General features: G+C 37.5%; 7 protein-coding genes across 10 annotated transcripts; 3 read left to right on the top strand and 4 right to left on the bottom strand.

Annotated features, from left to right (window-relative positions):
* Positions 1 to 258: 258 nt before the first annotated feature.
* On the top strand, positions 259 to 3,167 carry LOC125475820. Its single transcript, XM_048581183.1, has 3 exons — positions 259 to 817; positions 909 to 1,342; positions 2,845 to 3,167. Exons 1-3 carry the CDS (start codon positions 436 to 438, stop codon positions 2,974 to 2,976), a joined length of 948 nt encoding a protein of 315 aa, XP_048437140.1. The 5' UTR covers positions 259 to 435; the 3' UTR covers positions 2,977 to 3,167.
* Positions 3,168 to 3,941: 774 nt separating this feature from the next.
* On the bottom strand, positions 3,942 to 5,392 carry LOC125475849 (heavy metal-associated isoprenylated plant protein 8). The gene is made up of 4 exons (XM_048581217.1): positions 5,051 to 5,392; positions 4,764 to 4,942; positions 4,536 to 4,629; positions 3,942 to 4,280 (listed from the first exon to the last, which is right to left on the bottom strand). Exons 1-4 carry the CDS (start codon positions 5,139 to 5,141, stop codon positions 3,979 to 3,981), a joined length of 666 nt encoding a protein of 221 aa, XP_048437174.1. The 5' UTR covers positions 5,142 to 5,392; the 3' UTR covers positions 3,942 to 3,978.
* A 380-nt stretch (positions 5,393 to 5,772) lies between these two features.
* Positions 5,773 to 10,222, bottom strand: LOC125475693 (molybdopterin synthase sulfur carrier subunit-like). Of its 4 annotated transcripts, XR_007257039.1 has the most exons (3): positions 9,578 to 10,187; positions 8,839 to 8,899; positions 6,306 to 6,435 (listed from the first exon to the last, which is right to left on the bottom strand). XR_007257039.1 is itself a non-coding variant. In XM_048580751.1 (2 exons), exons 1-2 carry the CDS (start codon positions 9,532 to 9,534, stop codon positions 6,072 to 6,074), a joined length of 567 nt encoding a protein of 188 aa, XP_048436708.1. In that variant the 5' UTR covers positions 9,535 to 9,571; the 3' UTR covers positions 5,773 to 6,071. The 4 variants fall into 4 exon arrangements, 2 of the variants coding, with proteins under 2 accessions (XP_048436708.1, XP_048436709.1); XM_048580751.1 differs by lacking the exons at positions 8,839 to 8,899; positions 9,578 to 10,187 and adding an exon at positions 9,332 to 9,571 and having other exon boundaries at positions 5,773 to 6,435; XM_048580752.1 differs by lacking the exons at positions 8,839 to 8,899; positions 9,578 to 10,187 and adding an exon at positions 9,404 to 9,571 and having other exon boundaries at positions 5,773 to 6,435.
* Positions 10,223 to 10,675: 453 nt separating this feature from the next.
* Positions 10,676 to 12,759, top strand: LOC125475692 (RHOMBOID-like protein 13). Its single transcript, XM_048580750.1, has 2 exons — positions 10,676 to 10,888; positions 11,400 to 12,759. The coding sequence occupies exon 2, from the start codon at positions 11,571 to 11,573 to the stop codon at positions 12,384 to 12,386; it is 816 nt and encodes a 271-aa protein (XP_048436707.1). The 5' UTR covers positions 10,676 to 10,888; positions 11,400 to 11,570; the 3' UTR covers positions 12,387 to 12,759.
* A 239-nt stretch (positions 12,760 to 12,998) lies between these two features.
* On the bottom strand, positions 12,999 to 15,263 carry LOC125475819 (protein ENHANCED DISEASE RESISTANCE 2-like). The gene is made up of 3 exons (XM_048581182.1): positions 15,245 to 15,263; positions 14,173 to 15,135; positions 12,999 to 13,413 (listed from the first exon to the last, which is right to left on the bottom strand). The coding sequence occupies exons 1-3, from the start codon at positions 15,261 to 15,263 to the stop codon at positions 13,376 to 13,378; spliced, it is 1,020 nt and encodes a 339-aa protein (XP_048437139.1). The 3' UTR covers positions 12,999 to 13,375.
* Positions 15,264 to 16,838: 1,575 nt separating this feature from the next.
* LOC125475691 (pentatricopeptide repeat-containing protein At5g40410, mitochondrial) lies at positions 16,839 to 19,058 on the top strand. The gene has a single exon (XM_048580749.1). It carries the CDS (start codon positions 17,097 to 17,099, stop codon positions 18,840 to 18,842), a length of 1,746 nt encoding a protein of 581 aa, XP_048436706.1. The 5' UTR covers positions 16,839 to 17,096; the 3' UTR covers positions 18,843 to 19,058.
* Positions 19,059 to 19,422: 364 nt separating this feature from the next.
* LOC125475690 (disease resistance protein RPM1-like) lies at positions 19,423 to 22,448 on the bottom strand. The gene has a single exon (XM_048580748.1). It carries the CDS (start codon positions 22,393 to 22,395, stop codon positions 19,531 to 19,533), a length of 2,865 nt encoding a protein of 954 aa, XP_048436705.1. The 5' UTR covers positions 22,396 to 22,448; the 3' UTR covers positions 19,423 to 19,530.
* Between the last annotated feature and the right edge of the window lie 4,877 nt (positions 22,449 to 27,325).

Genomic DNA, 27,325 nt, shown 5'->3' with positions numbered 1-27,325 from the left:
AAGATTCCACAAGTCAAAGCTCCCAAAAAGTATTGAAATTTACGAACTTGACCTCTTGCTTTTATCTTTTGTGTTATCCCGATTCTTCCAACACCACAGGCGGCCCAGCTTCAACAACGGGTGAATCTTAGTCCTCGTCAATCATCATCGCTCTGCTCAAAATATCAAAATAAGGAGGAGGGTGTAATCTGTGGGAATTGGGAATAAAAGGGTACCTGTATTTGTGTGTGGTTTACGAATAAAAACACTCTGTCTTTGCTTTTCGTTGCCAATCCAACACCCCAAAAAGGAAAAGAAACCTCATTTCCCTTTGGTCACGGTCAGGGTATGGCTTACTCTATTTAGATTTTGGGTTAGGGTTTGTTAATTTGATACTGTTCTATTGAGTTTCTATCATTTCCTCCGGTTCCGAATACCCGCCAATCAATTCCCGCCATGGACGGAGGACGAGGAGAAGTTGGTGAGTTGCAGGACTGGGAGGTGCTAAACAGCTCGGACCCTACCCTGGTTAACTCAGACGACTCGATTGATAGCCCTAGGAGCTTCGAGGGAATCGATGTGCACGCCGAAGGTATGATCAGGCCTGATTACTTCTCCCTGGATAATCATGGGAAGTTGGGGTATGGTAAGGCGGTGATTGATGTCAGCGAAGACGGTTCGGTTGAGTCCGACAACCCCAGTTGGATTGAGCCGGGTTCCGTGACTCAGTATGGTGGAAAAGAATCGGGTGGGTTTTGGTCCGATTCGGCAAGTGATCGGTCCGATGACCGAAAAAGTTATGATTTTGAGGGGAAAAAAGAATTGGGTTTTGTGGAGAGTGAGAAGGTCCATGTGGGTTGTGGAAGGGCTGGAGAAATGGAAGCTGTGGATGAGAAAGTTAGTGGGTTGGATGCTCAGGGCCGAGTGAGCATTGAAGAAATTGGGGAAAACGGAAGTCTTGATAAGGATTTGGGTAAGTTCTGGTCTGATTCAGGCGGCGACAGTCTGGTTTCTGCTGAAATATGAGAAGGTTGCGATGGAAAGCGAGATAGGCTTTAGTGGCTTGGAATGTGCAATTAACTTGGAGAATGAGCCAGAAGAAGGACAATCGGTTGAGAGTCGAAGTAGTGCAGTTGAAGAGGAGAAATCAGAGGCGAAATCCGGTGAAGAGGTAGTGAAGAGGACAATCCTGTGGTGGAAGGTCCCATTTGAGGTCTTGAAGTATTGTGTTTTCAGGGTAAGCCCTGTTTGGTCCTTGTCTGTGGCTGCAGCGGTAATGGGTTTAGTGCTCTTGGGGCGGAGATTGCACAAGATGAAGCGAAAGAGCCAAAGCTTGCAGCTCAAGGTTACTCTGGATGATAAGGTCAGTTATTGCAATTTATTATTGGTTAATTTAGTGATCATGGTTTTTCAATTCATGTTATTGCAATTTGTTAAGTATGCCGGCATTGAGATTACACTGTGGTCTGTACTTTATGGCTGTCAATCAAAAGTTTTAAACCATCTTTTTGCATCTGTTTTCATGCACTAGTGTTTGTTATTTATTTGGAAAGTTCAAAAGTTGAAATACGAAGCTTTCTTGAAACCAGTTATATCAAACTCTTTGTATTCCTAGGTCCTCTTGTAGCAAAACAATGACTCGTTAAAAGGAACCTACCCAAGTGCGATAGGAATCATTCTGATTGTTTTTTGTCATTTAGCGACTTGTGTAAGCAAAATTTTAATGCTACCATTTCATATCTTTCTTTTCTACTTTCCAATCTTGACTACTTCTCTTAAAGATAAATAATCATTTGGGAGTACTTTTTGCACTCTGTTTTGTTTTTTCTCGACATTTTCTGGTGCAAAGGAATGTAAAAATCCCGTTTTATTCACCTTCCTCCGTTATTTGATAGATTATAACCTACTGGTATCACCCTTTTTCTCGTTTCTTTGGATGAGAAACGGTGGATATTTGATCACTATAAAAGTTAAATATCAAAGTTTAAATTGAGGTGAAGAAATAGTCAAACTTATACAAACAAACAACATTTTGATGGCAAACATTTTTGGAAGCTGAGAACTATACACAAAGGTGATACCCCAATCTCTGTCATTGAAAAACTAATTCTCTTATCCTTTCCTCATAACAAAACATAGATCCGAAGAAGAGAAACTAATACCCTGCAAGTTGACTATCCTAAGACCTATGCTGATGCTACTACACTGGTTTTAGTTCCACCTATTTGCTTCAGCCTCTATCTACTACTTTTTCCCTCAATGCAACTTAATGCTCATGTATCTGCATTTTTTTTGTGTTTACCGCTGCTTTGAAGTGGAAAGAAACTTTAGGCTCAGAGATCAGTCAATCTAGTACTTTTTAAAAATTTATGGACCGAGAGAACTGATAGCTTTTAAGAACTTGTGAAAGCTTGCAATATATGACAGTTAGAAAGTTATGCATGGAAACACAACTAGAAACAAAATGGATCCTTAATGAAGTCTATCAGTTTATTTTATACTTTCAATTTAGCATAAAGGTGAAAGGTTACCTTTTAATGGTTATTTCAACATATTCAAGAGATCACGAATCCGAAGATAGGTTGCTATAGAATAAATCATCGTGGACACTTGAGGTATTCTAAACCTTTTTTTTTTCTCGCAACAAAGGGCACATTTGTGAATCTTTGATCTTGATTACTTATTCTTCAAATTATTTTGTCTTGGGCAATGAGCTCTAGCTCAAGCGGGTCTTGTTGTAAGAAAAATGATTCTTTTGTGGTGGCATTTATGCACGTGGTCTTACAAATGTGAGCTTTGCTTTTATGTTTTGAGATATATGTTGAGGTGGCCAACCTGGGATATCTAACTGAGCGATATTTACAGAAGGTTTCTCAGTTCATGAGCCGTGCTGTGCGTCTCAATGAAGCATTTTCAGTGGTGAAGCGAGTTCCTATAATGCGACCTTCGCTGCCAGCAGCTGGAATAAATCCATGGCCTGTAATGGGTTTGAGATAGAAAAATTCTTCCTGTGAAGTATATAGAAAAAGAAAGTACTTTGTCCATGACCGTGCTAAAAGTACTACGTTGTTTTGGCTTGGTTTGTATCAAAACGATTGTGGCTGTTATGTATTTACTATAAAGTTAAGAATTATCTGTAAAATGCAGACAAAGATTTCCACTCGGTATCGATCGTTACTCTTCGTTTCCCTGTTGTGTAGCATGCTTTATCGTTTTATCTGAATTCTCGGCGTGCTTTTCATGCCCGGAACTTGGAAAATGCAGAATGTAAATGTGTTAATATGCACTGTTCTAAAAATTCCCGCCTAGCACCGCATAGGCTTTAGGCGGTTGACTACCGTTTCGATTAATGTTTAGGCATTTGAAAATTAAGAAAGGGCACCTAGACTTGTTAAGGCGCCTGCCTAGACCACCTAGGTACCTTCCTAGACTGCCTAGGCACCCATCTAGCTCGTCCAGACCCGCCTAAACACTTGTCTAGGTTGTAACTCACTTAGATTAAAAATATATAACTTTCCTTTTGCATTTTATTGTTTTCAATAAATTGTAAGAGATTTATTGAACACTTAAATAACACACACATTATATATATTTTAAGTATAAACAGACATTTATTTACACAAAATACAATAGATTTATTTAAATCCGCCTAGCCACCTATGCGCTAGGTCCCAGCCCGCCGTCCGACTAGCATCTAGCGTCTTTTAGAACCTCGTTAATATGATATAACAGCCCAACCTACCCAGAATTCCTACTAATTACACCAATCCTTCTCTCAAGTTTTTTGTTTTGGGTCAACTTGTTAGCAAGTTAATACGGCATTAATCACTCGTTTGAGCCATCTGTGCAAATGAATCTTATGATTACCGAAACCGTTTAATCATTTATTATTGTTGTGACATTTATTGCTATGGACAAACCAAAAACTGAAAGCATCCGAAAAGATTTTGTGCACCATGGAAGGAGGAAAGAGCTACAATTACAATCTTAAATTGCTTTTTACATTATGGAACATGCATAAGGATTTTCATCACTAAATGTTTGACAAGGGTAAATGTGTTGAGCTGAATATTGAGGTGGATATTGGAATACACATTCTCCTCCTCCTCCTCCTCCTCGGCTTCTGTAATTGTTGCTACCGCTGTCCTTGCCTTGCTCTTTCTTCTCATCTTGTTCTTGCTTCACTATCTCAGCATGCTTCCCTAATTCCTTCTTTAAGTACTTTACCAGCTTTGCTTCTTCAACTATTCCCCTCACTCTCACCGTCGACCTTTCCATGTTCGCTTCCACACTTAGAACACCTAAAATATGCCCCAAAAAAACCGAGCAAGTTAATTGATCCCTAAACTCGTTTCTCCATGTGTTTCATTCTCGTCCATTACTAAGATCTTGTTTTCTATATACAACAAGAGAAATGAAAATTCTGGTCCCGAATTAAGAACATGTTGTAGAGAAGAATTATCTATTTAGATTAAACGGCTTAAACGAACAATTTCAAATTTTGATGATACATAACACGAATTAGCAATTGCACATCCTCCGCAATAGGGATTTACCTTTCATTTTCTCCAAGTATTTCTTGATATCAATTGCACATCCTTCACAATGCATCAACGTTTTGAGCACCACAACTTTAACCTCAGGCGGAGCCTACATTTCCGAAACCAAAACAAGTAAGATAACGGTTGACAAGAGCAAATGAATATGTCGATGTAAAAAACTGAATGCTCCTCTCTGTAGTTTAGATTAGATTAATTAGAATATCACTCGAATAAAAAAGATACCGCTTCTTTCTTTTTGGGCTCTTTTTGCTCTTGGTTTTGTGGTTTTGGTATTGGAGATATGAGTTGAGCATTTCTACTAAACTTGTTTTGTAGTCTCTCCAAAACCTTTAGAGGGTCGGCGTTCTTCCCCTTTACTGTCACTTTATGATTTGGGTAATCAACCACAACTTCCTCAACGCCTAACCAGCCAAGAGAAAATTTGCAAATATTATTTCTGCAAGTTCATCATATGTAGTATGGGGAAGATGCACAGTAAAAAACTGAGATATTTGTGCAAGAATTTTTACCTTCAAAACTTTTCAAACATTTGGAAACCTGACTTTGGCATCCTTCACAATGCATTAATACTTTCAACACAATTACTTTGCTCTCTGCCATGTTGAAGTTAGGTTGTCAGAAATCTCCTTTTTGATACAAGCGATGCCGGAAGGGAGGAATGGAACTCGGGACTTCGTATGCAGGAGAGAAATTATCTAAACCAACTCAAGTACAAGCCGCTTGTGGATTATCAGTAATTCTCTATGTTAGTAGGATAGTGGTGAAGTATATAAATAAATGATTATTTGACTAGTGGTTTACCATGTTACCAAACATAGATTATTTATATTTGGAATATCGTTCAATTGGATTAACGAAAATATTATCTACTATTTCTATCCTGGAACCTTTATTTGGCTTCCAAATATTTTCCTGCCTTACAATTCATTTCTATTTCGGTTTTTTATGTTATAAGAATAGGACATTGAATGCCCATTATGAATATATTCTTTTCAAAGAAAAAATGATAATATTTTTTTATGCGGTTAATAATCTTCTGCTTAATTTCTTTAGGAGCAATACCGTTATGATATATTAATGGTATACAAACTGGAGAAAATTATAACATTTATCCGATGTCCCACGTGACAGTGTAGAGTGGTAGAACATTTCAGTTGACGTTTAAAACGTAAACTCTGGTCATCAAATTATTAGGCACAACTGCTGCAGCCTTAGCAAATGCATCTGCGTATGTAGAAAGCGAGCAGATAATTTATTTGGTGCTACTGTTTTGTACACATACATCAAAACATCATACATCCAAGAACTTAAGATAATCTGCTTATGCTCTCCTTTATTGGCTACCAAATGTCGACAATAACGCAAGGGTTTCACCTATCAAAAATGATATCCAAGATTTTCGGCTTCGTGGATATACTTGCAGTTACTTGCATGCATATGAGCTCAACGAAAGCTATGAACAATTTTTTATTACTATTCAAGGTTTAGAATACATGGATATCCTTAGAGTTCTTGGTATATGAGATGCCTTTAGCCACCACTTATTGGAGGTATTATGGCCAACTCATCCTTGTCTTTAACGACAGCAGAATCAGCCGTGTACGCCTCATTAAGAGCAAGCACCATGCACCCACGGATCTCTGACAAGTTTGGAAACATGGTGATGAGCTTATCTAAACAATCAAGTGCAGTACTACCAGACGACACCTCCAGTTGTGTATCACTCAAGCCAGTTAGGTCACGAGCCCTGGCAAAGAACAGCACCTTTATATTAACAGATGAACCCTCGATCCCTTTACTTGTAGAGTCTGTGGTTGCCGTCTTCATCTCTTCTTGTTTGGAATCAATAGTAGAATACCCTGCTCCGTGAATTAGTTGTTGTGAAACATGTTGGCTGCAACAATAACATCTTCAGTTTTAAGACACCAAAACATAATAAAATTGATGGAGCAATGATATGGAAATCAGCACAAAAAACTAACTTCTATCATGCTTATCAAAAAAAAAAAAAAACCACCAACATATTATGACTGCCAAGGATACGTGGTAAATAACTAATGCAATTAAACAATTCCAATATCAGTCATACAATCATATAGATTTGACCTCACAAAGTCTAGCATGACTACAATTCTCACAATCGTTTTCTCGTTGGTCAGACAACTACTCCACAACTGTTTCTTTGAGATCTGGAATAAGCAAATTTTACCCCCAGAATTTGAGAACATATAATTGAAATATTAGACTTACAATTCAAGATGACTAAATCCTCGCCATTGCCATAATGGCAATAACAGCTCTTTCTAATAATAGTTCTAGTGACATTAGCAAATCGTTCTCTAAGAGTAATCCACATTTCCCGAGAATTATGACAACCAATGATGCATGAAAGTGCAGAAGGAGACAAAGTAGCACTGATTAGAAATCACAGCAGCATTGTCAATAATACTATCATCACATACAACTTGAGAAAATTTATCAGAACGGGGAATAGATCCATAATAAACCCCATTATTCCATTTCCCTCCAACAAAAGGTCCATTTCGAAATTCCAAGTGACATAATTCGAGTCATCCCATTTCACAGTAACAGTATTACCCACAATTGCAATTAAAGATGAAACTGGAGACTGAGTAAGGGCTAATTGATTAGCAGTAACCATTGTGCACAACCACAGAGAAAGCAGATAGCTTCAGTTTTAAGAAAGCTATAGAAACAGAGAATCAAAACCACTGAATCAACAACGACAAGCCACACAGATGTGATAGAATCCATGATAGAAATCAACAATCTCAGCAATGATGCAGCAGTATATAGAAAACCCACAAAAACTAGGCTTTGAAGTGATTACCAGGCCAGAAAATAACCAACAGAGCAGCAACCAAAACAACAAACCAGAGCTACAATGCAAATTGAAAAATGAAGCAACTGGAAATTCAAAAAGATCCAGCAAGCTGCGACGAAAAACCCCCAAATTCTTGGGTTTGAAAGCAGAGCGTCACAGGAAAAATCAACGGCGAGCAGAGAGATGGCAATAACGACCAACTGTAAGAGAATGACAATGACGACAAAAAAGAAATAGTAAGCGGGAGCACAAGGATCAATTCTTCAAACAATCGCGTCTGCCATAACCTGCGAAGGTACCGGAAGAAGAAAAAGAAGAAGAAGTAGCGTCTACCAATTTTATTTATATCGCATGTAGCTTTTGTGCCTTGGTGTGAATAGCTACATTTCTAATCATTAAAGCCACAAGAAACTTCTAACTCATCCAGGAGCAAAACATATTCAGATAGAAACAAATCCCTTAAAAATTACACTTTTAACAAATGCCACAAACTTTTCCATGTTTTATGCAGCTTGTCCTGCTGAAGAACAAAACTATTCATAAATATGAAAGCATATGGTTTTGTGATGAAATGTTTAAAGCCAAGAAATTTAAAATATTACTGATACTTGTTAAAACTATAGAAAACAACAAGAAAGTTACCTAAACACACCAAAGCAAAAAACAACTTTCAAATTTGTATAGAAAGTCAACATATATTGCTCCACAGACGTATTGGATCAACTGACTCGAAGTGAAAACCAAAACACCCCGTCCTCCATTCTCTCAAAGCGAAGCCCTCTGTCCTCTAGCGGTATTTTCGACGGAGTCAGATAAACCAAACTGTCAGATGCATCGTGGATCAATGGCGGAGATAGAGCCTCCATCACCAGCTGAGCTGCATACAGATTGTCTATGGAGGAAGCGGGAGGCAAGAGAGATAGAGGATGAGTTGGAGAGGGCTAGTGCGCAGTGATTTGTGATGTAACTAGTTTAATAAGTTAATTTCAAAATCTGATCTTTTGGTTTTGAAAGTTTTAGTTAGATTTGGGATAACCTATGCCTAAAGTGATGACGTTTCTAGGATATCCACGTCCTCCACAAGAACCCAACCATTGAGTTTTCATGTAACTGCTAGTAATAACCCCACTCCGCCTGTTAGAAACCCAACAGCTAAAAACCAATTGGCATTGAAAGTTGAGAAAAAAATTCTTGCGCTATAGAGTATCAGTTGCCCAAATACAAGGATTTGGATTTGGCTCACCAAATTCAAATCCATCAAATCAACTACCTCAATTCACACAGGCCTTCCGTGTTTTCCTAGCATTTTAAAACCAATAGTTCTCACATGTGAGCACAATGATGCCAGTTAGCAGGCATCATCCCACAAAGCAAGCAAAACCAATATCAAACATAAAAAAAAGAAAAAATAAAAAAAAAAGAAGCTATTGTATGTAGACATTTTGCAGTAACCTTATTCAACTTCGAGAGAGAGAGAGTAATAGAAGAGGAGCATTACGTTGTCAATTTTCACCTAGAAAACAAATTCATGAAAAAATAACAAACAAACAATCAGAAACCTCACTTTAACTAAATCTTGCACGCAACAAAATTGAGATACAAACTCAAACTCAAATTGGTTTTCTCTCAAGTCAGGTTTTGAATCATACCACCTCCGAACACTATAAGATTCCAAGACATAACGATGATCGAAAGCGCACATGTTGAAGATTAAACATATACAGGTGACTCTAGATATCATTTGATTATCCCATTCCCAACCCTGAACCAAAAACTACGCAACACTTAAACTTTGAATTAAAATAAATGAAAACTGAATCACTATAAATTCTGATGTGAACTATAAGCTATTACAAATATTCAGGGGCACGAATATTAAGTCAAATCCTTCTCAATCAATTACGATTCATACAAGTTACAAGTATGAAGTCAACTACCAAATTACCAAGGTGAGAAAGGGGAAAGCTCTGGTTTTGGAAGATGAAATAAATACAAAAGGATGTTGAAAACTGAAAACCCCGACCAAGAAGCGAACTTGAAAATGAATTGAAGGGAGGTGGCACAGCAGCAAACAAGCATTGTGTTTTTTAAGGCAAAAATGGTTTCTGGGGATGCCCAGAAGATAAAGACAGTAAAAGTTAAACCCATCTAATAGTTGCTGGAAATTGATGGGAACAAATACAAGCTTTACCTTCACCAATCGTTCCGAACCCCAGAGACTGCAGAGAATAACAAGTGCGAGCGCTGACCAAATAAAAACGAACAAACAAACAGGAATACCACTTCGACGCTTCTGTGTTGGGGTTGGTCTTTGGGGCTTTTACAACTTTGCTTTCTTGTTTTGGGTTTGTATTTGTTTTAGGTTTATTTTCTGTTATGCTCTGTCAATTTTCGATACCTTTTTGCGGAATTCAATTCTTAATATATGCCTATCAAATAGCCAAATTGAAACTATATGATTGTTAGTTGAGGAGTTTAGGATTTTTTTTTTTTTATTTTTTTAGAACCATATTCTTCATTATAAATGAATGTCATAATTGTTTTAGATTTATATTTTTTTTTACAATGATGATTTTGTGAATAATGTTCTAAACGATAGATAGTTCGGATTGTTAAAGTATAATACGCAATGGGCTCACAAAAATGTGTGTCAAAATTTTTGAAAAAAAGAAGTGGAAATTTAAAAACAAAAAAAATGGTGCTCCGGATCTGTTCCCCAAATGTGTGTATACACAGTCCCCTTAGTTGAGGGATCCTTTGTAAGGCACACTCCATATTGTATGTCAACAATCCAATCGTCAATCTTTTAGATCTTATATAAAAGATCATCTTGACGAAAAACAACTAAATCCCAAACCATTTAACTGTTGGATTAAATGATAGTCATAATATTGTGTCTTTGGAAAAATGTATTTATCTGTTTACTTCATTGTAATTGGATATCTTAATAGTTTTGAATTTGTTTAATTTTTTACCATTTGATGATTTACGAATAATATACTAAAATATAGACGGATCTTTACGAAAAATGTTAAGGAATGAGCATCCTAAGGTCTCTCAAATAAGCTTATTTGAGGAATTAAGGGGACTATATGTATATGCGTTGATAATATTTGTGATTACCCCCTGTAAGCATTAGAGTTTTAACGATAAAAATAAAATAAAAAGTAATAAGATTTACTTTTTAATATAAAAATATAATTTTTCGTTAAAATAAACAGTACCGGAACTTTTCATTAAAGTTCCTGTAATAAAACCTTGCTTAATAGTTAATACCTTTCCCTTTGCGTCACTTTCAACACTACTACGAGAACACTCTACACATCGCGCATGGAATGCGCCGACCACTATTAACTCCCCCATTCCTTTCGTCCTTCTCATCTCTCTCGACATTGCAGCCGCGTTTCCCAGAAAACATTGAGGATTCAATTGATTCATAACCATCTGCTTCCTCCACAGATCTTCGCAGCACAGCATCAGCCCCCGTCTCACTCTGACTCAGGTATTTCACTGATTTGGGGTTTTATGCAATTACAAATTTAAGTCCGTTCATGTGTTGATCTCGGTTTATTTCTGTTACTCTCGATCTGACTGGAACACAAAAACCCTAATTTTAGATTGTTCTCTGAGTCCAGATTGATTTCATTCACTACATTGCTAAACAAATTTCCCCAATATCACATTTTCCCTTATTATTTTCATACATTTTATAGTTCTAATCAGTCTTTTTCGACCTTTATCATTCCCTATACAATTGTGAATAAGTAAGTTCCATGTCTGCAAAACTCTAATTACTCTGATTCAATTATCTTTCTGGAACCTAATCCCTCAACTTATTAAATTCGTTAGAGAGGTGATTTTGGATTGAATCCCAATGTTCCCTTCCCATTTCTAGGGTTGGTGTTTTGTGCACATTTTGGGTGGTGGGTGTTGTGAATCATCACATTTTATTGAAGGTATTTGATCTGGGTAAATTCTTAACTTACGAACTGTTTTCTGAGTTTCCAAAACAGTTATGCGGTTTTGAGGAAGCCCTTTGATTTATGAACTTTGAAGGAGCTGTATACGTGCCATGTTTGGTAGTGCAAAAGTGGTCTTGATTCTTCTGCAGCTTGCTACAGTTTTGGTCTTGGGATAGTATAGGTTGTGTTCAAAACATCCTTGAGAACTAGGGTTTGGCACAGATGGGTAGGCCATTGGTTTTTGAGATATTGGACAAACCAGCCACAAGTTGTTTCATAGGAATATGCAGTGCAATTTGGTTCTACATACAGAAGAAAAACATTGGCTATTCACATGTGGGCTTGAGTTATGAAACTGCGGTTGCAGGGCACCATTGGAGGATTATAACTTCAGCTTTCTCTCATATAAGCATTATTCATCTTGTTTTCAATATGAGTGCCCTTTGGAGTCTTGGGGTAGTAGAAAAGCTGGGTCCCATAGGGCTCGGGGTGGAATATTATCTGCAGTACACGCTTGTCTTGGTTGTTCTATCCGGAGTGCTAGTCTTGGGAATTTACCATTTGTTAATCCAGAAATTCAAGATTGAATATTTTCGGAGAGTGACGGCTGTTGGGTATTCATGTGTTGTTTTTGGGTGGATGACAATTCTTTCGGTGAAGCAACCCACGTCAAAGTTGCATCTTTTTGGATTTCTCTCACTTCCCATTAGTTTTGCACCATTTGAGTCACTTATTTTTACCTCAATCATCGTTCCTCAAGCAAGTTTTATTGGCCATTTATCTGGAATCATTGTTGGGTATGCTATTGCGTGGGGTTTAATTCACGGGATGAACAATTACTGGGCGGTTTCCATGTTGGGATGGATTGTGCTTGTTACTGTGTTCAGTTTGAAGCGATCCAGTGCATATGATTTCAGTTTTCTTGAGATTGAACCTGTTACTGATTCTTCGTTGCCAGCCGTACGATTTATTGCATCAGGACATGGTAGAACATTGCAAATGAACGCATTACCAGCTTCGGGCGTTGAGCTTGTGTAATATATTTGTAAATGCAAGCTTGACTTAAAGTCCAGTTACTTCAGAATTAAATCCACCAAGCTCTAGTCGTACTTGAAACTGCTAATTCTCAGAACTTGCCGAATATTTCACCTCTGCATGCTGCGGTGATACAAATTCTCCGGTGCTACGGGTTTGACGCTAAAGAGTGACAGATTATTGCTTACTCTGCATATGTGATGGTAAATGTTCATAGTTGTGTGAAGCAATTTTTTTATTATCATTTATTGGATCTCTTGACAATGTTAAGTTGAGCAGACAATGTATAATTTTACTACTTTTTTTTCTCATAGAAACTGATCGGAAACAAATTGTGTAATCGTATTGACAGTGGAGTTGCAGCATTTTCATTGTATGATACAAGCGTTAAGGAAAATAATTCAGTAACAGATGGTAGGCGAGGTTCCATATCTTGTGGAAATGTTGCATATCTCGATATCCTTTCTTTGGTTCGAGCTACGCCTTGTATCCTCAACCAGTGCTTTGTTGTAAAGCACCTGTGTAAGTGCTCGAGACCTTTCGAAATCCTCTCGAGCACTGCACCAGACCTTTCAAGGATCCTCAAGCAATGTTTAAACACAAGAAATCCAACGGTTTCGGAATCCAAATTTTTCATGAATAAAATGTTAGAAACATTTTAACTGGGGAAACAAGTGTTGCAAACGTTAAAAAGTGCCATCATCGGGGGATAATTCGTGGAATCTTGATAGGTACCAGGGTACCGCTATAGCTTTTTACACAGGGCGACGCTATTCTATACACACTCGTTTAAATATCAAATGAACAAAAGAATTGTACCTACATAAATTAAAATGTTGATAATGTGAATATCTTGCCAACTGGAATTAGGGCTCAGTGCCTACCCCAAGGCCTCCTACTCCATAGCGCCGGATAATCAGAGACAAGCAGAAGACACAAGTGAGGCAATCCATATTGACAAGTTTGATCTGTGATGCTTCAACAAATTCGAATCACTTTGTTTTGTCGCCATCACATTTCACTTGACTATCTGCAAGTATAACCATGTCCACTCATACATCAAAATAGATGCAATCAAAGTGCGAAATAATATAAGTGTACTTGATCAAAAAGATCCACAAAATGTTACTATGGCTGTGTTTTGTTAGACATGTAAACACCAAAATCTTTAGCCTGGTCCTGAACAACTGAATATAACAACATAAACAAAACATTACACCCACAAAAGGAAAAAGAAAGGTTTTGTCTATATTTTTGTGCAACTTTAAAAGGAGTTTCTATTCAAAGGCTTAAATCCGAGTTCAAACAGCATTCATGGATACATTGTCATTCTGTCAAGAGTATCATTTGACCACAAGCAAATAAATGATGTCATAGGATTTCTTCTTTTGCATAATGCCATCAGAAATTAGATCCTAATTACTAGCAACATTGGTTCAGACATCGACAACGAAATAGTTTATTGTTTGTTCACAATAAAGGAGCATATGGGACAAAAGGTGAAGACAGTGCACTGGACAGGCCTCAGTACGATTACACATTCCAACCTGCAGAACTTCCTAATGATAGAACCAAGAAACAGGGAAAACAACAGAGGGATAAACGAAAGAAAAAGAAAAAAAAGCAATTTAAGCTGCATGCAAGAAAAAAGATTATAACTTTCTCTGGATTCGTATGGAAGTTTCTTGAGGAACCATTCTGATTACATTTCCTCCACAACAGAAACTCCACATGTGCAAAAAGGGGGGGCGGGGAAGCTCAAATGTGACCACTGGTCAGAAGAACTTACCATTTTTTAAGCTGTTTTCATTATCTCCAATCCCATTAACATGTGCTGAACCCGAGCTAGATCCATTTTCATGGTCACCTGAATGAAGCATGTTGGAAAATCCTTGTCCAATTGACTTCCATAACCGTGTAGGCAGATTAGACTGCAAACTGCCAGTACTCCTACCAAGATATGGTTCAGTTGGCCTTGCCACCGCAGGGTCTAGTTCAGAGAATCTTACAGCACCTAAAAGTTGTTCTGGAAGCTCTGATTCAGTTTGGCTCTCGATGAGAAATGCAAGGTCAACAGTCAGAGTTGTGATATAACCAAATGCCAGATGAACTATTGCACTTGCAACCATGGAAGACCCAATATCCACGTCTACTTCTAAGAAACTATCTGATGCACAGTAATAACAAGAAAGGGCACGCCCAATTATGCATATGGCCTGCTCCCCAACTGCTTTCCTCACGATCCAAGGGCCCTTGACAATGTTGGCAATCAATTTAAGCCTTGAATTCCTAAACCCATCATCTCCCTTCAAGAACTGGTCCATCAAGGACCCCTCAGGAATAGGCTCTCTGGTTGTAAAATACGCCACAGCACTGTAATTATCCTTATTCGGAACTTGAAGATTGAAAGCCCAAACAAAAGGCTTATCACCTGTCGGGAACTCCTCCTCAATAGCCTTCTTGACACGACTGTTTGGATGTTTTAAGACCTCCCCAATCTTTGTCGAACTTCTAATCCAATCGAAACCAAGAGGCTTTAGAAGATATTCACCAGCAGGAACTTTAACTCTGGTTGACAAGTAGTCAGGACCTCTAACTAAGAACTTGTCCCCAGGTGGAGAAGCCCAACCATTTCGACAATTGTCTGGATCAAGAAGTGGAACAGCTCCTTCTGATCTCACTCTCTCTATCCATTCAAGCTCCTTCTTTTCACCAGCGCATGTCCATAAGAGATTTTCCTTCGGCAGCAAACCTATCACATAATAAGAGAAAACAAGATAAATACGAAAAGACGTATAACTGTTTTCCTGAATTACGTTTTATTTGTGTCATAGAGACACAATCAATAAATATGGCCATACTATCCTGACAATCGTACATTCTACAAATACTTTATACTATATACCATAACCAAGAAAATGCCCCTAAAAATCAGAATAAAGAGGTAGTTTGTACTTCTGTAACTATGCTGAAACACCAGCCTCTTTCTGATAGAAACAAAAATTAGAAATAATCACATAACTATTCTTCACACCCTTCCAATACAAAAGGACTTCAGAACGCGGATAGCCGGATGCTATTGCCGCATATAACATGTTCACCGTTACCGTTCAACATATTTTTCTCCAAAGAAAATATATTCCGTGCACTCTCTTCCCTGGGATGCTAATGTTCCTTACCTTGTTCTGCTTTACAACAGAAAGAAAAATCCAGAACAATCGTCTAATATCTCAATAGTTTTTTTTTTCTTCCCCAATTATTTAAAATTTAAACAAATTAATTAAAAAATCCCACACAAATGAATCCAATTTCCAGCTGAACTTATAAGATTCACAGCTAAAGATAACCAAAACAATGAAAAATATAAATCAATCAACCAAAATTGCGATCATATTGAACCAAATTGAAGCAAAAAGATAAGTAATTTACAACTTGGAATCAAATAACATAAAAGCGTGATCACAGGCTCAGAGATAAGGAAGAAAAACCCTAACCTTGAGCTTTGGGGTAGAAATTGCGGCAATCAAGCGTGGTAGCTTTGCAAACCCTAATTATACGGATTAGCAAATGGGAAACGGAAATTAGGGTTTTGCAGTCTGATTAATTTGGGGAGGGAGGGAGGCCTGGTTCCTTGTGTGTTACTTTTGTCTTTAACAACGAAGGAGAGGAGGTGAAATTGCTAACACCATCTGCAGACGAGCTTTGTTATGTTCAAACGAGCCTTGTTATGTTTGACAGCTTACATTTTTTTTTTCCTTTTTTTTTTTTTTTTTTTTGGTGAGGATAAATTATGCTTTTCTATTTTCCATGGTTTGAAATTTTTTATTTTTAAAGAGATCATTTGCTTAATTTTTTTTTTTTCAACATTTGATTAGAATTTAAGTATTTTTGGCAATAGTATTGGCTGTACCAAATTATCAATTTACATGTAGAAGTTGTAATAAAACGCATCATATGTTATATGTATTAGCTCATTTTTATGTATATATTCACGATTTTAAGAAGCTGAGATGAATTGGAGTACTAATTGTAAGGAAACAAAAGATAAATACCTCAAGTCTTATAAAAATCTTGAAGTGATGAAAATACACTTAAAAACAAACCCAATAAAAATACAAATATGGCTTGACTAATGTTTAATGAATCAATGTAGGTGATATATTCATACCAAAGCATGAGTATAAGTTACCATCATACATCGATCTAGTTTAAATTTGAATGAGAACCAAAGTCGTTCAAGTCAATTTGACCCTTAAAATTCTTTTTATTCGGCCAGGTCCAATACACCGGTTTAAATATACAATTTACCCTAAATCAAATAATTAAACGAAAAAAAATTACATAATACGAGTATAATGTCATTGTAACATCTTGTGCCAAACTACAAATCTCATATGAACAGAAATTACTGGCAAAGTATCGTGACGTCTAGTATCAAATCACAAATACAAAAATCTAAATACATATTTATATTATTGACAAACAGCGTCGCGATGACACTGTTCCTTTTCTTTTCAAACAACCCGTCTTTTCTTCCTTTTCCTTTTCTTTACTGTCAATTTCTCTCAGACAACCAAGTAATACCAAACGCGCCAAACAAAAAGTAGTGAGAATCAGAGCAAGCTAATGTATGAAAGGAGAAGCACGCTTTTTGTTTTGGCAGATGGAACAACGCATACACAAAAGGAATGAATGAATGAAAAATGATGGGATATGTTGATGAATCCAGACACTTTTCTTTCAACCCTAATTTTTTCTCTGAGGTCCTGCACTTCCGTCTCCTTTTGCCGCGCAATTCAGGCCTGCGTGGTCAAATCGTTGGATTATAGAGATGGGTTCATTGGCGATCAGCTGGTTTCTTGTTATTCAAGTTTGGGCCGTGCAGATGATGCACGGAACCTGTTCGATGAATTGCCCCATAAGGACTTGGTCTCCTGGAATTCTTTGATTTCTGGGTTTTCGCGAAGAGGGTATGTGGATAAATGCTTGAATGCATTTTTTAGGATGAAGTTTGAAATGGGAATACAACCCAATGAGGTTACACTTATGTCTATAATCTCCGCTTGTGCTAGTAGGGGAGCTGTTGTTGAAGGAATGTACATTCACGGCTCTGCATTCAAGTTGGGTGTGCTGTGGGAAGTTAAGCTTGTCAATTCTTTGATTAATTTCTATGGAAAGTCAGGCTCTTTGGATGAAGTTTTTCGACTGGTTGAGACAATGCCGATAGCAAATGTTGTATCATGGAATTTAATGATTGCGATTCACACTGAGAATCGGAGTGCAGCAGATGGAGTAGCTTATTTTAATCTCATGAGAAGGTCTGGAATTGATCCGGATGATGGCACTGTGGTGTCCTTGCTTCAAGCTTGTGAGAATTTAGGTTTGCGGAAACTCTCCGAGTGCATCCATGGTATGATTATGAAATGTGGTCTCAATGAAATTGTCACAATTGCAACCGGACTGCTGGATTTGTATGCAAAGTTGGGGAGACTTAATTACTCGCTTAAGATTTTCGGGGAAATAAATAATCCAGACAAAGTAGCTTGGACTGCTATGCTTGCAGCCTATGCTGTGCATGGGTACGGGAGAGAAGCAATGAAGCTCTTTGAAAACATGCTTAAAGAAGGTGTGGAGCCTGATCATGTCACCTTCACACATTTGTTAAGTGCTTGTAGCCACTCGGGGCTTGTCGAGGAGGGGAAGAATTACTTCAACATTATGCCTCAAGTTTATGGAGTTGAGCCTAGGTTGGATCACTATTCATGCATGGTTGATCTTCTGGGACGCTCTGGGCTTCTAAATGATGCTTACGAGCTGATTAGGCATATGCCAATGGAGCCAAACTCTGGCGTATGGGGGGCTCTTTTCGGTGCTTGTAGGGTTTATGGTAACACTCAACTTGGGAAGGAAGTTGCAGAGAGATTGTTTTCTTTGGACCCATCAGATTCCAGAAACTATATCATGCTATCCAATATGTACTCTGCAGCTGGTTTGTGGAGGAATGCTTCAAAGGTGAGGGCTTTGATGAAGGACAAAGGTCTCATCAGAAACCCTGGATGCAGTTTTATCGAACATGGAAATAAAATTCATCGCTTTGTCGTGGGTGATCAATCTCACCCTGACTCAGATAAGATATATACTAAATTGGAAGAAGTGATTGGAAAGATCCGAGAAGCTGGGTTTGTGTCTGAAACAGAATGTGTTCTACATGATGTTGAAGAGGAGGTGAAAGAGGATATGATCAGCAAGCACAGTGAGAAATTAGCCATTGCATTTGGGCTTTTGGTGACGAATGCTGGCTCGCCGATCATTATTACCAAGAACCTTAGAATCTGTGGAGACTGTCACAGCACTGCGAAATTCATATCGTTGATTGAGAAGAGGAGTATCATAGTTCGAGATTCAAAGCGGTTCCACCATTTTGAGACTGGAATATGTTCATGTGGAGATTATTGGTGATGATTCTGCACATTGTGGTGGTTGTAATATTTTCAGGTATGAGTATCGTGCTTCCGATATTTTAGAGTAGCATTGTATGCATAATACGTCTGTTGTATGCATGAATTATTGTACGAGTTTAATCATTAGTGGCACCAACTGTAACATGCTTATAATTGAAGCATAGGAAGATGAAAACCAGTATTTGCAATTGAATATGGATAAATGAAATTCCAATCTTTGTACATTAAAATCCGAATGCAAAAAAGTAAGAGTGGCATATCAACTGGAGGGCATAGGGGGCATGAGGAGAAACAAAAAATCCACCTGGACTATTTTGGGGTTCCATCAAATTATCACAAAAGTTATAAATTAAAAAAAAAAACTCAATAATTTGAATTTCATGTGACAGTAAGAATAAATGAAACTGCAATCCTGCATAGGAAGTAATTCTTTTTAGTAAATTACCACCTAATTAATTACAATTTGTGGTAACAATCCTGACTTCCAGAATTCACAATCAGAGTATGAAAAGGGAAATACCATAATGGCAAATTTTAAGTATACAAAGCATTAGGGGCAAAAACGAAGAACTAAAAAGTGAAAGAAAAAGTAGGATTCCCAAATAGTATTACATTTAAGCCACAAACGGGGTAATAACACAGCAAGTTTTGTACAGATATCGGAAAACAAAGGGATTTGGGGAGGATCACAATCTTTTCCAAGCCCAGAACCCCAATTCTATTTTGCAGCAATAACGGATGTCGGAGATGTGCTTGACCTTAGAACGATCCAAGCTTCCTTCTCCACGTATTCGCTCTATGAGTTCACTGGGAACATCTATAAAATTCAATTCTTGGAGACATGTAAGGTGTTCAATTCCATCAGGCAATTGTTTTAACTCCATGCACTCCCCAATCCGCAGTGTCCGTAGTGATGGCATCACCCCATTCTCTATGATGATGGTATTCAATTCAGGGAAATTGCCTAGACTTAATTCAGTAAGCTTTTGGAATCCAGTATGAAAGACTAATTGATTCCCGACGTGTGCATTGTGTAGCACAAGTTTGGTCAAATTTGGCAGTGTTTGGATGTAAGGAAGGAAATCCTCTGTTAATCTGGACCAATGCAAACTCAAGTATATAACGCTGTCAAGGGAATGAAACCAATGTGGAACCTTTTCTAGCTTTCCTGTTAGGACAAGTGTCTTGAGTAGAGGAGGAGTTGTTGGCAATGCATCCAAGCGTAATACTTCATCCTCGTCACTTGTCTTGACACCTAAGAATTCGATGAGTTTCATGCTCTCAATTGATTTGCACAAATCCTTCTCATCAACACCTCTCACATTTGATAAGCTAAGTCTTGTGAGTTGGGTCATGTGTCGAAGTTGTTTGATTAGCTCACCTCCTGCCTCGATACCATCCAACACTTGCAAGCTCTCTAGCTTACTTATGTCGAACATTGCTTGTGTGCTATCCAACCAATTAAAAGACTTGACATCATACGCCGGATAATGGTACATCAAAAGATGTCGTAGGTTTTTTAACTTCACCATTCCAACTGGAAGTGACCTTATCATGGAGTTCTTAATGTTTAATGTTTCCAAATTGTGGAGCTTTCCTATGTCTTTCGGAAGCTCTTTCACTTTCGTTGATTTCAGATTTAAATACCTCAAGTTAAAGCACTTCACTATATCATCTGGGAGCTGAGCAAGTGGAAGATATTTTAGATCCAAGACTCTTAAGAGTTTGAAACCAGACGGCAGTTTTTCCAACGAAGAAGAATCGCTCATCTCAGGGGAAAAAATAAAGAAGGTACGAACCTTTGACATATCTCTCTGTGGTTGAAATTCTCCATTGCTTGCTCGCAGTGATAACCGGTGTGCATCTTTACACCCTTCATTTGCTTCCTGACTGTGATACACTGCACAAAATTTCTCAGCTTCTGAAATTGAAAGGGCAAGTTCTCGCAAAAGGTCATGCACCTTGAATGTTTTTGCCCTTCCAGATGGTTCCCTCTGAACAACTTGCAGCATGCATCGACAAGTGAGCTCCGCAATGTAGCTTTCAGCAATCTCTTCTGGCCTAGCCCCTCGAACTTGTTCGACAAACCCCTCTGCCATCCACAGCCTTTTAAGCCTTCCACATTTAACCACATAATCTTCTGGAAAAATGCAAAAATATAAGAAGCAACGCTTGAGTCGATAAGGTAAACCGTTGAAGCTTAGCAGTAGGATGCTTCTTACTACTTCAAGTGTTGGATTGTTGCTTAGCTCCCAATTCAAGCTACTGCAGAATCTCGTCCACTCGGACGTTAATCTTTTGGTTGACATGAGAGCACCCAAAGCCACAATTCCAAGGGGTAAACCTTTGCACTTTCTAACAAGATCCCTAGCAATGTGTTCGAGCTCTTGGGGGCAGGACCTGTCTGGCCAGCTAGAGAAAGCTTTCATGGAAAAAAGATCCCAAGCCTCTTTTTCAATGAGAGGATGAACATGGTACACATGGCTTCTGACCCCGAATGAAAATGAAGCAATGTCTTCATTCCGAGTTGTAAGCACAACTCGACTTCCATGTGCTCCATCAGGAAGTGCTACGTTTATGTGGCTCCAGAGTTCTCTATCCCATACATCATCCAAGACAATCACGTACCTCTTCGGCTGCAAATATTTTATAAGCATTTCCACCAAACCTCTGTAGCTCATATTGCTTATGTCAAGAGGAATAGCTTCCATTGCAGCTCTAAAAAGTTCCTTGATCATTATCTTTAGCAGATCTTCGATGTTGTAAGTTTGCGAGACTGTGATCCAGGCATGACAATCAAAGTGTTTCTTTACAGTTTGACTGTTGAAGGTGTTTGCCACTAAGGTGGTCTTGCCAGAACCTCCCATTCCAACCACCGAAATTACACTTCTTTCTGGATGTTCAGACAACAACCATCCAACTAACTTGTCTTTAGCAGCTTTGATTCCCACAAGTTCATCATCTTTAAAGAAAAGAGAGGACTCACCATAGATTCTGACTCGATTGGGATCGTAATTATGCGAAGCACCGATGCCTTCTATGCGATCAACGCCATAGCATTGGTTTCTTTGTCGAATAGCTCTGATTGTTATGATGATCTTGTGCAATTTGGTGGCGATCCTATGCCTCTCCCAAAGATGCTTGGGGAAGCAAATCATTTGACGAAAGGCTCTTGTGTATGGACCCCAACTTCTCTGCTTGTTCATTTGATAGGTGAACTGGTCAATGATGTCTTCGATATCGACGGATACGTCCCTCACATTTTCGACCCATGTTTTCTCTACTTCACTGAGAGCTCCCTTCTTTCCAGCATCTGCCAGGAAAGCCTTCATGGTTAGCAGCTCACGCTTGATTTCATCGAGTTGGTCACGAACTCCTCCTATTAGTGACACTTCATTTTCGATAATCGACACTATCTTGCCCGTCAAAAACTCTAATGGAGGGGAAGCCATCTGCTGCCTTTGTGTTCTTGGTTTGCTCCTCTCTCCTCTTCTTTCCTCTGGATTGAATTCAACAGCAATTTCAATCTTTGTACAGTGATAAAAATGCATTTCCTTGTCTCGTTTGCTATATATTTGATTCTTGTATTTATTAATAAATATCGCATAGGCCACTTTTATTGACCAACAAATTTCATAGACCATAATACAGGTTGCGTGAGCAAGCGGAGCATGTGCTGCAAACAATGCTAGCTGTAAAGACACCTTTTCTGGTGTGTGGTTGCTGCATGTCTTTCAATTAGACTCCAAGGTCCAAAACTATACTTGCAGATAATGCCAAACCACATCGAATTTGAATTTCTTGTGTCAATGTTGTTGCGTACATAGCCTTCGCGTACATTAAGCCCTCAATTGCAACTGTCTTTTAGAAAAAGGGCTTGTAACTCATTTCTTAAAGAGCGTTTTACCCTCCATCTATCTGAGGTCCCACAATTGGACTCCCTTTCTTTCAGTATCACTTTCATCTCTGTATATAAAGCCAACAGCCCATTTTGGGGTCATGGGCTTCAGCAAAAAGTTTTGAACAAAATGGCTTTCAAACAAAATAAATTCAAAAGCAATCCAAAATAATGTAGGGGCATTTTCGTTATATAAATAATATTTTTTAATAATTAATTCTTTTTGTACTATTTTTTTGTAGTGCCTCACAGTAGGCTAGCAATAATGTTGTTTAATCAATTGTTTATTAATATTATTTTTTCTTTTTTAACACCTTCAAAACATCTTAAAAGGCGTGTAATGCCGGTTATAAAAAATGTATTTCACACACGCATAATAATGTGATTCAATTAGTTGTCAAATAATTGTTTTTTTTTTTTGAATAATTGATATTACCTACACTAAGGGAGAGGATGTGGGCTTAGCCTCATTATGGGTTAACAATAATGTGATTCAATTAGTTGTCAGGGTATTTTCGTCATATAAACAGTGTTTTTTAATAATAATTCTTTTTGTACAGTTTTCTTTTAGTACCTCACAATATGTGAGCAATAATGTGATTCAATTAGTTGTTTATTAAATATTATTTTCTCTTTTTCAAACACGTTTAAAACATTTTAAGAGGCGTGTAGTACCGGTCATAAAAAAGATCTTTCTCACACGCATAACAATGTGATTTAATTAGTTGTCAAATGATTGTTTTTTTTTTTTTAAAACACACGATATTATTTACACTAAAAGAGAGGGGTGGACTTAACCTCCCAATAGACTAGCAATAATATGGTTCAACTAGTTGTTTATTAAATATTATTTTCTCCATTTTTAAACACGTTCAAAACATCTTAAGAGACACATAGTGCCGATTATAAAAAGGTATTTCGCACGCTCATAATAATGTGATTCAATTAGTTGTCAAATGATTTTTTTTTTTTTAACAATTAAGATTATCTACACTAAAGGGGAGGGGAGTGGGCTTAGCCTCACAATGGATTAGTAATAATGTGATTCAATTAGTTGCAGGGGTATTTTCATCATATAAACAGTGTTTTTTTAATAATAATTCTTTTTGTACAGTTTTTTTTAGTACCTAGCAATAATATGATTCAATCAGTTGTTTATTAAATATTATTTTCTCTTTTTTAAACACGTTCAAAACATCTTAAGAGGCGTGTAGTTCCGGTTATAAAAAAAAGTTTTTTCGCACACGCATAATAATGTGATTCAATTAGTTATCAAATGATTGTTTCTTTTTTTTTTTTTCCCAACAAACGATACTATCTACACTAAGAGGGAGGGGGTGGGTTTAGCCTTACAATGGGTTAGCAATAATATGATTCAATCAATTGTTTATTAAATATTATTTTCTCTATTTTTAAACACGTTCAAAACATCTTAAGAGACGCATACTACCAGTGATAAAAAAAGGCATTTTGCACTCACATAATAATATGATTCAATTAGTTGTCAAATGGTTGTTTTTGTTTTTGTTTTTGAACAAACGATGTTGTCTACACTAAGGGGTGGATTCATCTACTTTGATTGGTTTATGAGGGGTTTCTTCTAGCATAATCTAATAATTCATTTACTTCAAATATTTGACCTTCTTTTTGTCATAAAAAAAATTATTGAAGAAATTCACGCATATAAATACATTTACAACGTATAAGTCGCACGTAGCATGCCGTGATTCAGAAAATCTCTTCTGCATGTGCACGTGCATGAAGGCTATTTTATATTTATATAAAAAAATTAGTATGCTATGCAAGTCCCTATTTGGATATGGGTGGATTTGGATTTGGTATGTTTGAGGATTTTAGGCCAAAACTCGGCTCAATAAAAAGCTCATCTCACAAGTAACAATTCAGGTGGAAAACAAAGAAACTTACAAGATTAAGTGAAGAAGTTTTGCTTTTGTGGAGAAATATTGAATCCGTAAAGAAAAGAAAGCATTCCATGAATTCAGATACTTTCCTCATGTAAAGTAAGTGCACGCCTTTGTCAAAAGTTGAAGTACCAGTCTAGTCATAATTACCCAAAAAGAGCAACATGACACTTTTAAGAAATATTTGCAGCCAATGAAACCTTCAAATTTTGATAACTCCAGTAGTCGTTGTTCGGGCTAGATCTGTCCTTCACACAACTCTTATGGGTCTTGCCTTTCGGACAAGGTTTGCTACTTGATATACTGCAATATGAGTTTGTTATTAGTTTGAATGGTGCCTTTGTGGGATCTTTGTTAGGCCTTGAGACTCACAATCAAAACTAATATGGATCTGAGCGTGCCACGGTTATTTTTGTATAACAAAGTGTTCTTTTTAGTTATTAAATGGATTGATTACTTGCGCCACAAGTTATTTCAACTTCTTAGTTCGATTGGATTGTTTACAGATGGGTTAAGTCTGTATAAAGTTATTTTTTCTTGCCTTGTAAACAAGGACTTTTACTCATAATATCATATGTCCAATTAAAGGGAGTTCAAGGCCCTTCAAATTATTTCTTTGGTTACAAATTTAGGTTAACAATAAAGAAACAAGGTTAATTAGTATAGCAAGATTAATCATGGATATATTTTGAATGAAAGCAATCGAAAATGATATAGGATTCAATGAAAGATGCATAAACAACATTTCTACTTTATGTAAGTACAAACAAAAGAGACTCGGGCAAGATTACAACCTTGTCAGGCAAGGTTCGTCTTCTTGCAACCACTTCTCTTTGTGTTTTACAGGGGTTGAAGTCTTGGAGAATGAAATATAAATCGGGTTTGCTAAAGAGATTTGATACTACAACACAGGGAAAGGTAGCAGAGCTTCTAAAACTTGACAAAAGATGGCTTTCTATGGTGGACCTGCGACTAAAGGGGTAAAGTTTGAACAAACTAAAGCTTTATGGTTTCTTGCTTTTTGGAGTGCAGAGTTGAATGTCTTTTGATTGATTGGTTGATAGAGATCTTCCTTGTGTCCTTCATTGTTTTTATAGACTTTCTAGCCCGACTATCCAAGTCTTCCCTTTTGGTGATGGCCTCCAGAGTTTGGTGAGTCATCATCTACTTTTGTTATTTACCTATTCATGCCATGGAAAATTACTTTTTGCTTGAGGTGAGCTGCCCTCTGTCACTTGTCACTTCTCACATAGGCTTATTACCTATATCTTGGCAAAAATGATTTTCAATTCTTCCTAGGCTGCCAACTGTCCGAGCCAATCCTCCTTCTACTTTTCGTGTTATTGGGCCTTTAATCGCACTAAACCCAACATTGAATATCCACTCAAACAGTCATTTCAGATTTCATTGCCAAACTTTGTCTGCAACTCAGGATGCTTCTCAAAGTACTCATTTGCATTCATAGTTCTCATCTTTTTCATTGATATGAGAGCATCCAAAGGTAGAATTCCCTATAAATGACTTCAAACTCTGGTAGGGGCAACAACTGTGAGGCTAGCTGGAGAAAACTTTCATGGAAAGAAGATCCTAAATGAAAAGGCGGCTACTTGATCTAACATAATCACATACCCTTTTTTACTGCAAATAGTTGATGAGCATTTCCACCAAATGCGTGTATCTCATATCGCTTATATCCATAAGGCATGAATAGCTTGCATTGCAAGTTTGCACCTCTAAAAAGTTGCTTCTTCATTCATGAGTCTTACTTAATATATCCACACCTGGTAATCAAAAGGTTTCTTGACAGTTTGACTGTACTAAGGTGGTGTTGCCTGAGCCCCCCATTCTGACCACTAAAATTACTGCACTGCATCATGCCCTTGGTTTATTTCTTTCGTAAATAGCACATGTCATGTATTATATCAATAAATTATTAATGTCATGCACTGCACTGAAATTACTGCATTATGTGTTCACATCCCATGTCACATGTTCCTAGTCTGTTTTCCCACACAACACCTTCTCAGGGCTAGCCCTAAGACTAGCCTGATGGCAAGTTTTTATTTTTATTTTTTTAGCAAACAATATTATCTCTACACTAAAGGAGGTGGAGAGTGGGCTAAGTTTCATAACGAGCTAGTAATAATGTGATTCAAATTTGCCTTTGCTGATGCTTATTTGCATTTTTTTTTTATCAAAAAACTAGAATTCAATTACAACAAGAAGCCACGAGAACACCTAATTCCAATATGATACGTCCTATCTCGAACGTGAGTGTCCTCAGTCCTAAACTATTGACAGCAAACAAGGAGAAAATTGTCACTCAGTACTACGGTTTGGTGGTATTCCTCTTCACTTGGAAGTGAGATGTCTTAGGTTCGAATCTTGTGGATGGCAAATTCGATACCAATTAAGCTGCTTATTGTGTGATTTTATCAAACTCTGTATTTTCTTAATGTAAAAAAATCGATGTACTTAAAAAAAAAGAAAAAAAGAAATTAGACTCTCAAATAACATGATTTCATGAGATTGTCTTTTGAAGCGTATTTAAATGGACCAATTTCCCAAATAACATCATATCATTGATCCAAAATTACACTTAACTTGCTACAAAGCCCAACCCACCCACCGACTATCCAAGTCCGCTGGCCGCCACGTGTG

Source organism: the organism of the source record quoted next, unplaced genomic scaffold, assembly GCF_019419815.1.
Source record: "Pyrus x bretschneideri cultivar Hongxiangsu unplaced genomic scaffold, Pyrus_bretschneideri_v1 Contig16, whole genome shotgun sequence".
Classification (NCBI taxonomy): Eukaryota; Viridiplantae; Streptophyta; class Magnoliopsida; order Rosales; family Rosaceae; genus Pyrus; species Pyrus x bretschneideri.
This window is presented reverse-complemented; position numbering and strand designations above follow the sequence as displayed.

Excerpts from the sequence above, each read along its gene's own strand:
- LOC125475820 (XM_048581183.1), top strand. The coding sequence starts at position 436 with ATGGACGGAGGACGAGGAGAAGTTGGTGAGTTGCAGGACTGGGAGGTG. Across the intron at positions 818-908 it reads AGAATTGGGTTTTGTGGAGA|CATTGAAGAAATTGGGGAAA; the intron begins GTGAGAAGGTCC and ends GGGCCGAGTGAG. Across the intron at positions 1,343-2,844 it reads AGGTTACTCTGGATGATAAG|AAGGTTTCTCAGTTCATGAG; the intron begins GTCAGTTATTGC and ends CGATATTTACAG.
- LOC125475849 (XM_048581217.1), bottom strand. The coding sequence starts at position 5,141 with ATGGCAGAGAGCAAAGTAATTGTGTTGAAAGTATTAATGCATTGTGAA. Across the intron at positions 4,630-4,763 it reads AGCCCAAAAAGAAAGAAGCG|GCTCCGCCTGAGGTTAAAGT; the intron begins GTATCTTTTTTA and ends TCGGAAATGTAG. Across the intron at positions 4,281-4,535 it reads ATACTTGGAGAAAATGAAAG|GTGTTCTAAGTGTGGAAGCG; the intron begins GTAAATCCCTAT and ends GGCATATTTTAG.
- LOC125475693 (XM_048580751.1), bottom strand. The coding sequence starts at position 9,534 with ATGGGTTTAACTTTTACTGTCTTTATCTTCTGGGCATCCCCAGAAACC. Across the intron at positions 6,436-9,331 it reads CTTTCCCCTTTCTCACCTTG|CCAACATGTTTCACAACAAC; the intron begins GTAATTTGGTAG and ends TTATTGTTGCAG.
- LOC125475692 (XM_048580750.1), top strand. The coding sequence starts at position 11,571 with ATGGGTAGGCCATTGGTTTTTGAGATATTGGACAAACCAGCCACAAGT.
- LOC125475819 (XM_048581182.1), bottom strand. Across the intron at positions 13,414-14,172 it reads TGAAAACAGCTTAAAAAATG|ATAGTCAAGTGAAATGTGAT; the intron begins GTAAGTTCTTCT and ends TTATACTTGCAG.
- LOC125475691 (XM_048580749.1), top strand. The coding sequence starts at position 17,097 with ATGTTGATGAATCCAGACACTTTTCTTTCAACCCTAATTTTTTCTCTG.
- LOC125475690 (XM_048580748.1), bottom strand. The coding sequence starts at position 22,395 with ATGCATTTTTATCACTGTACAAAGATTGAAATTGCTGTTGAATTCAAT.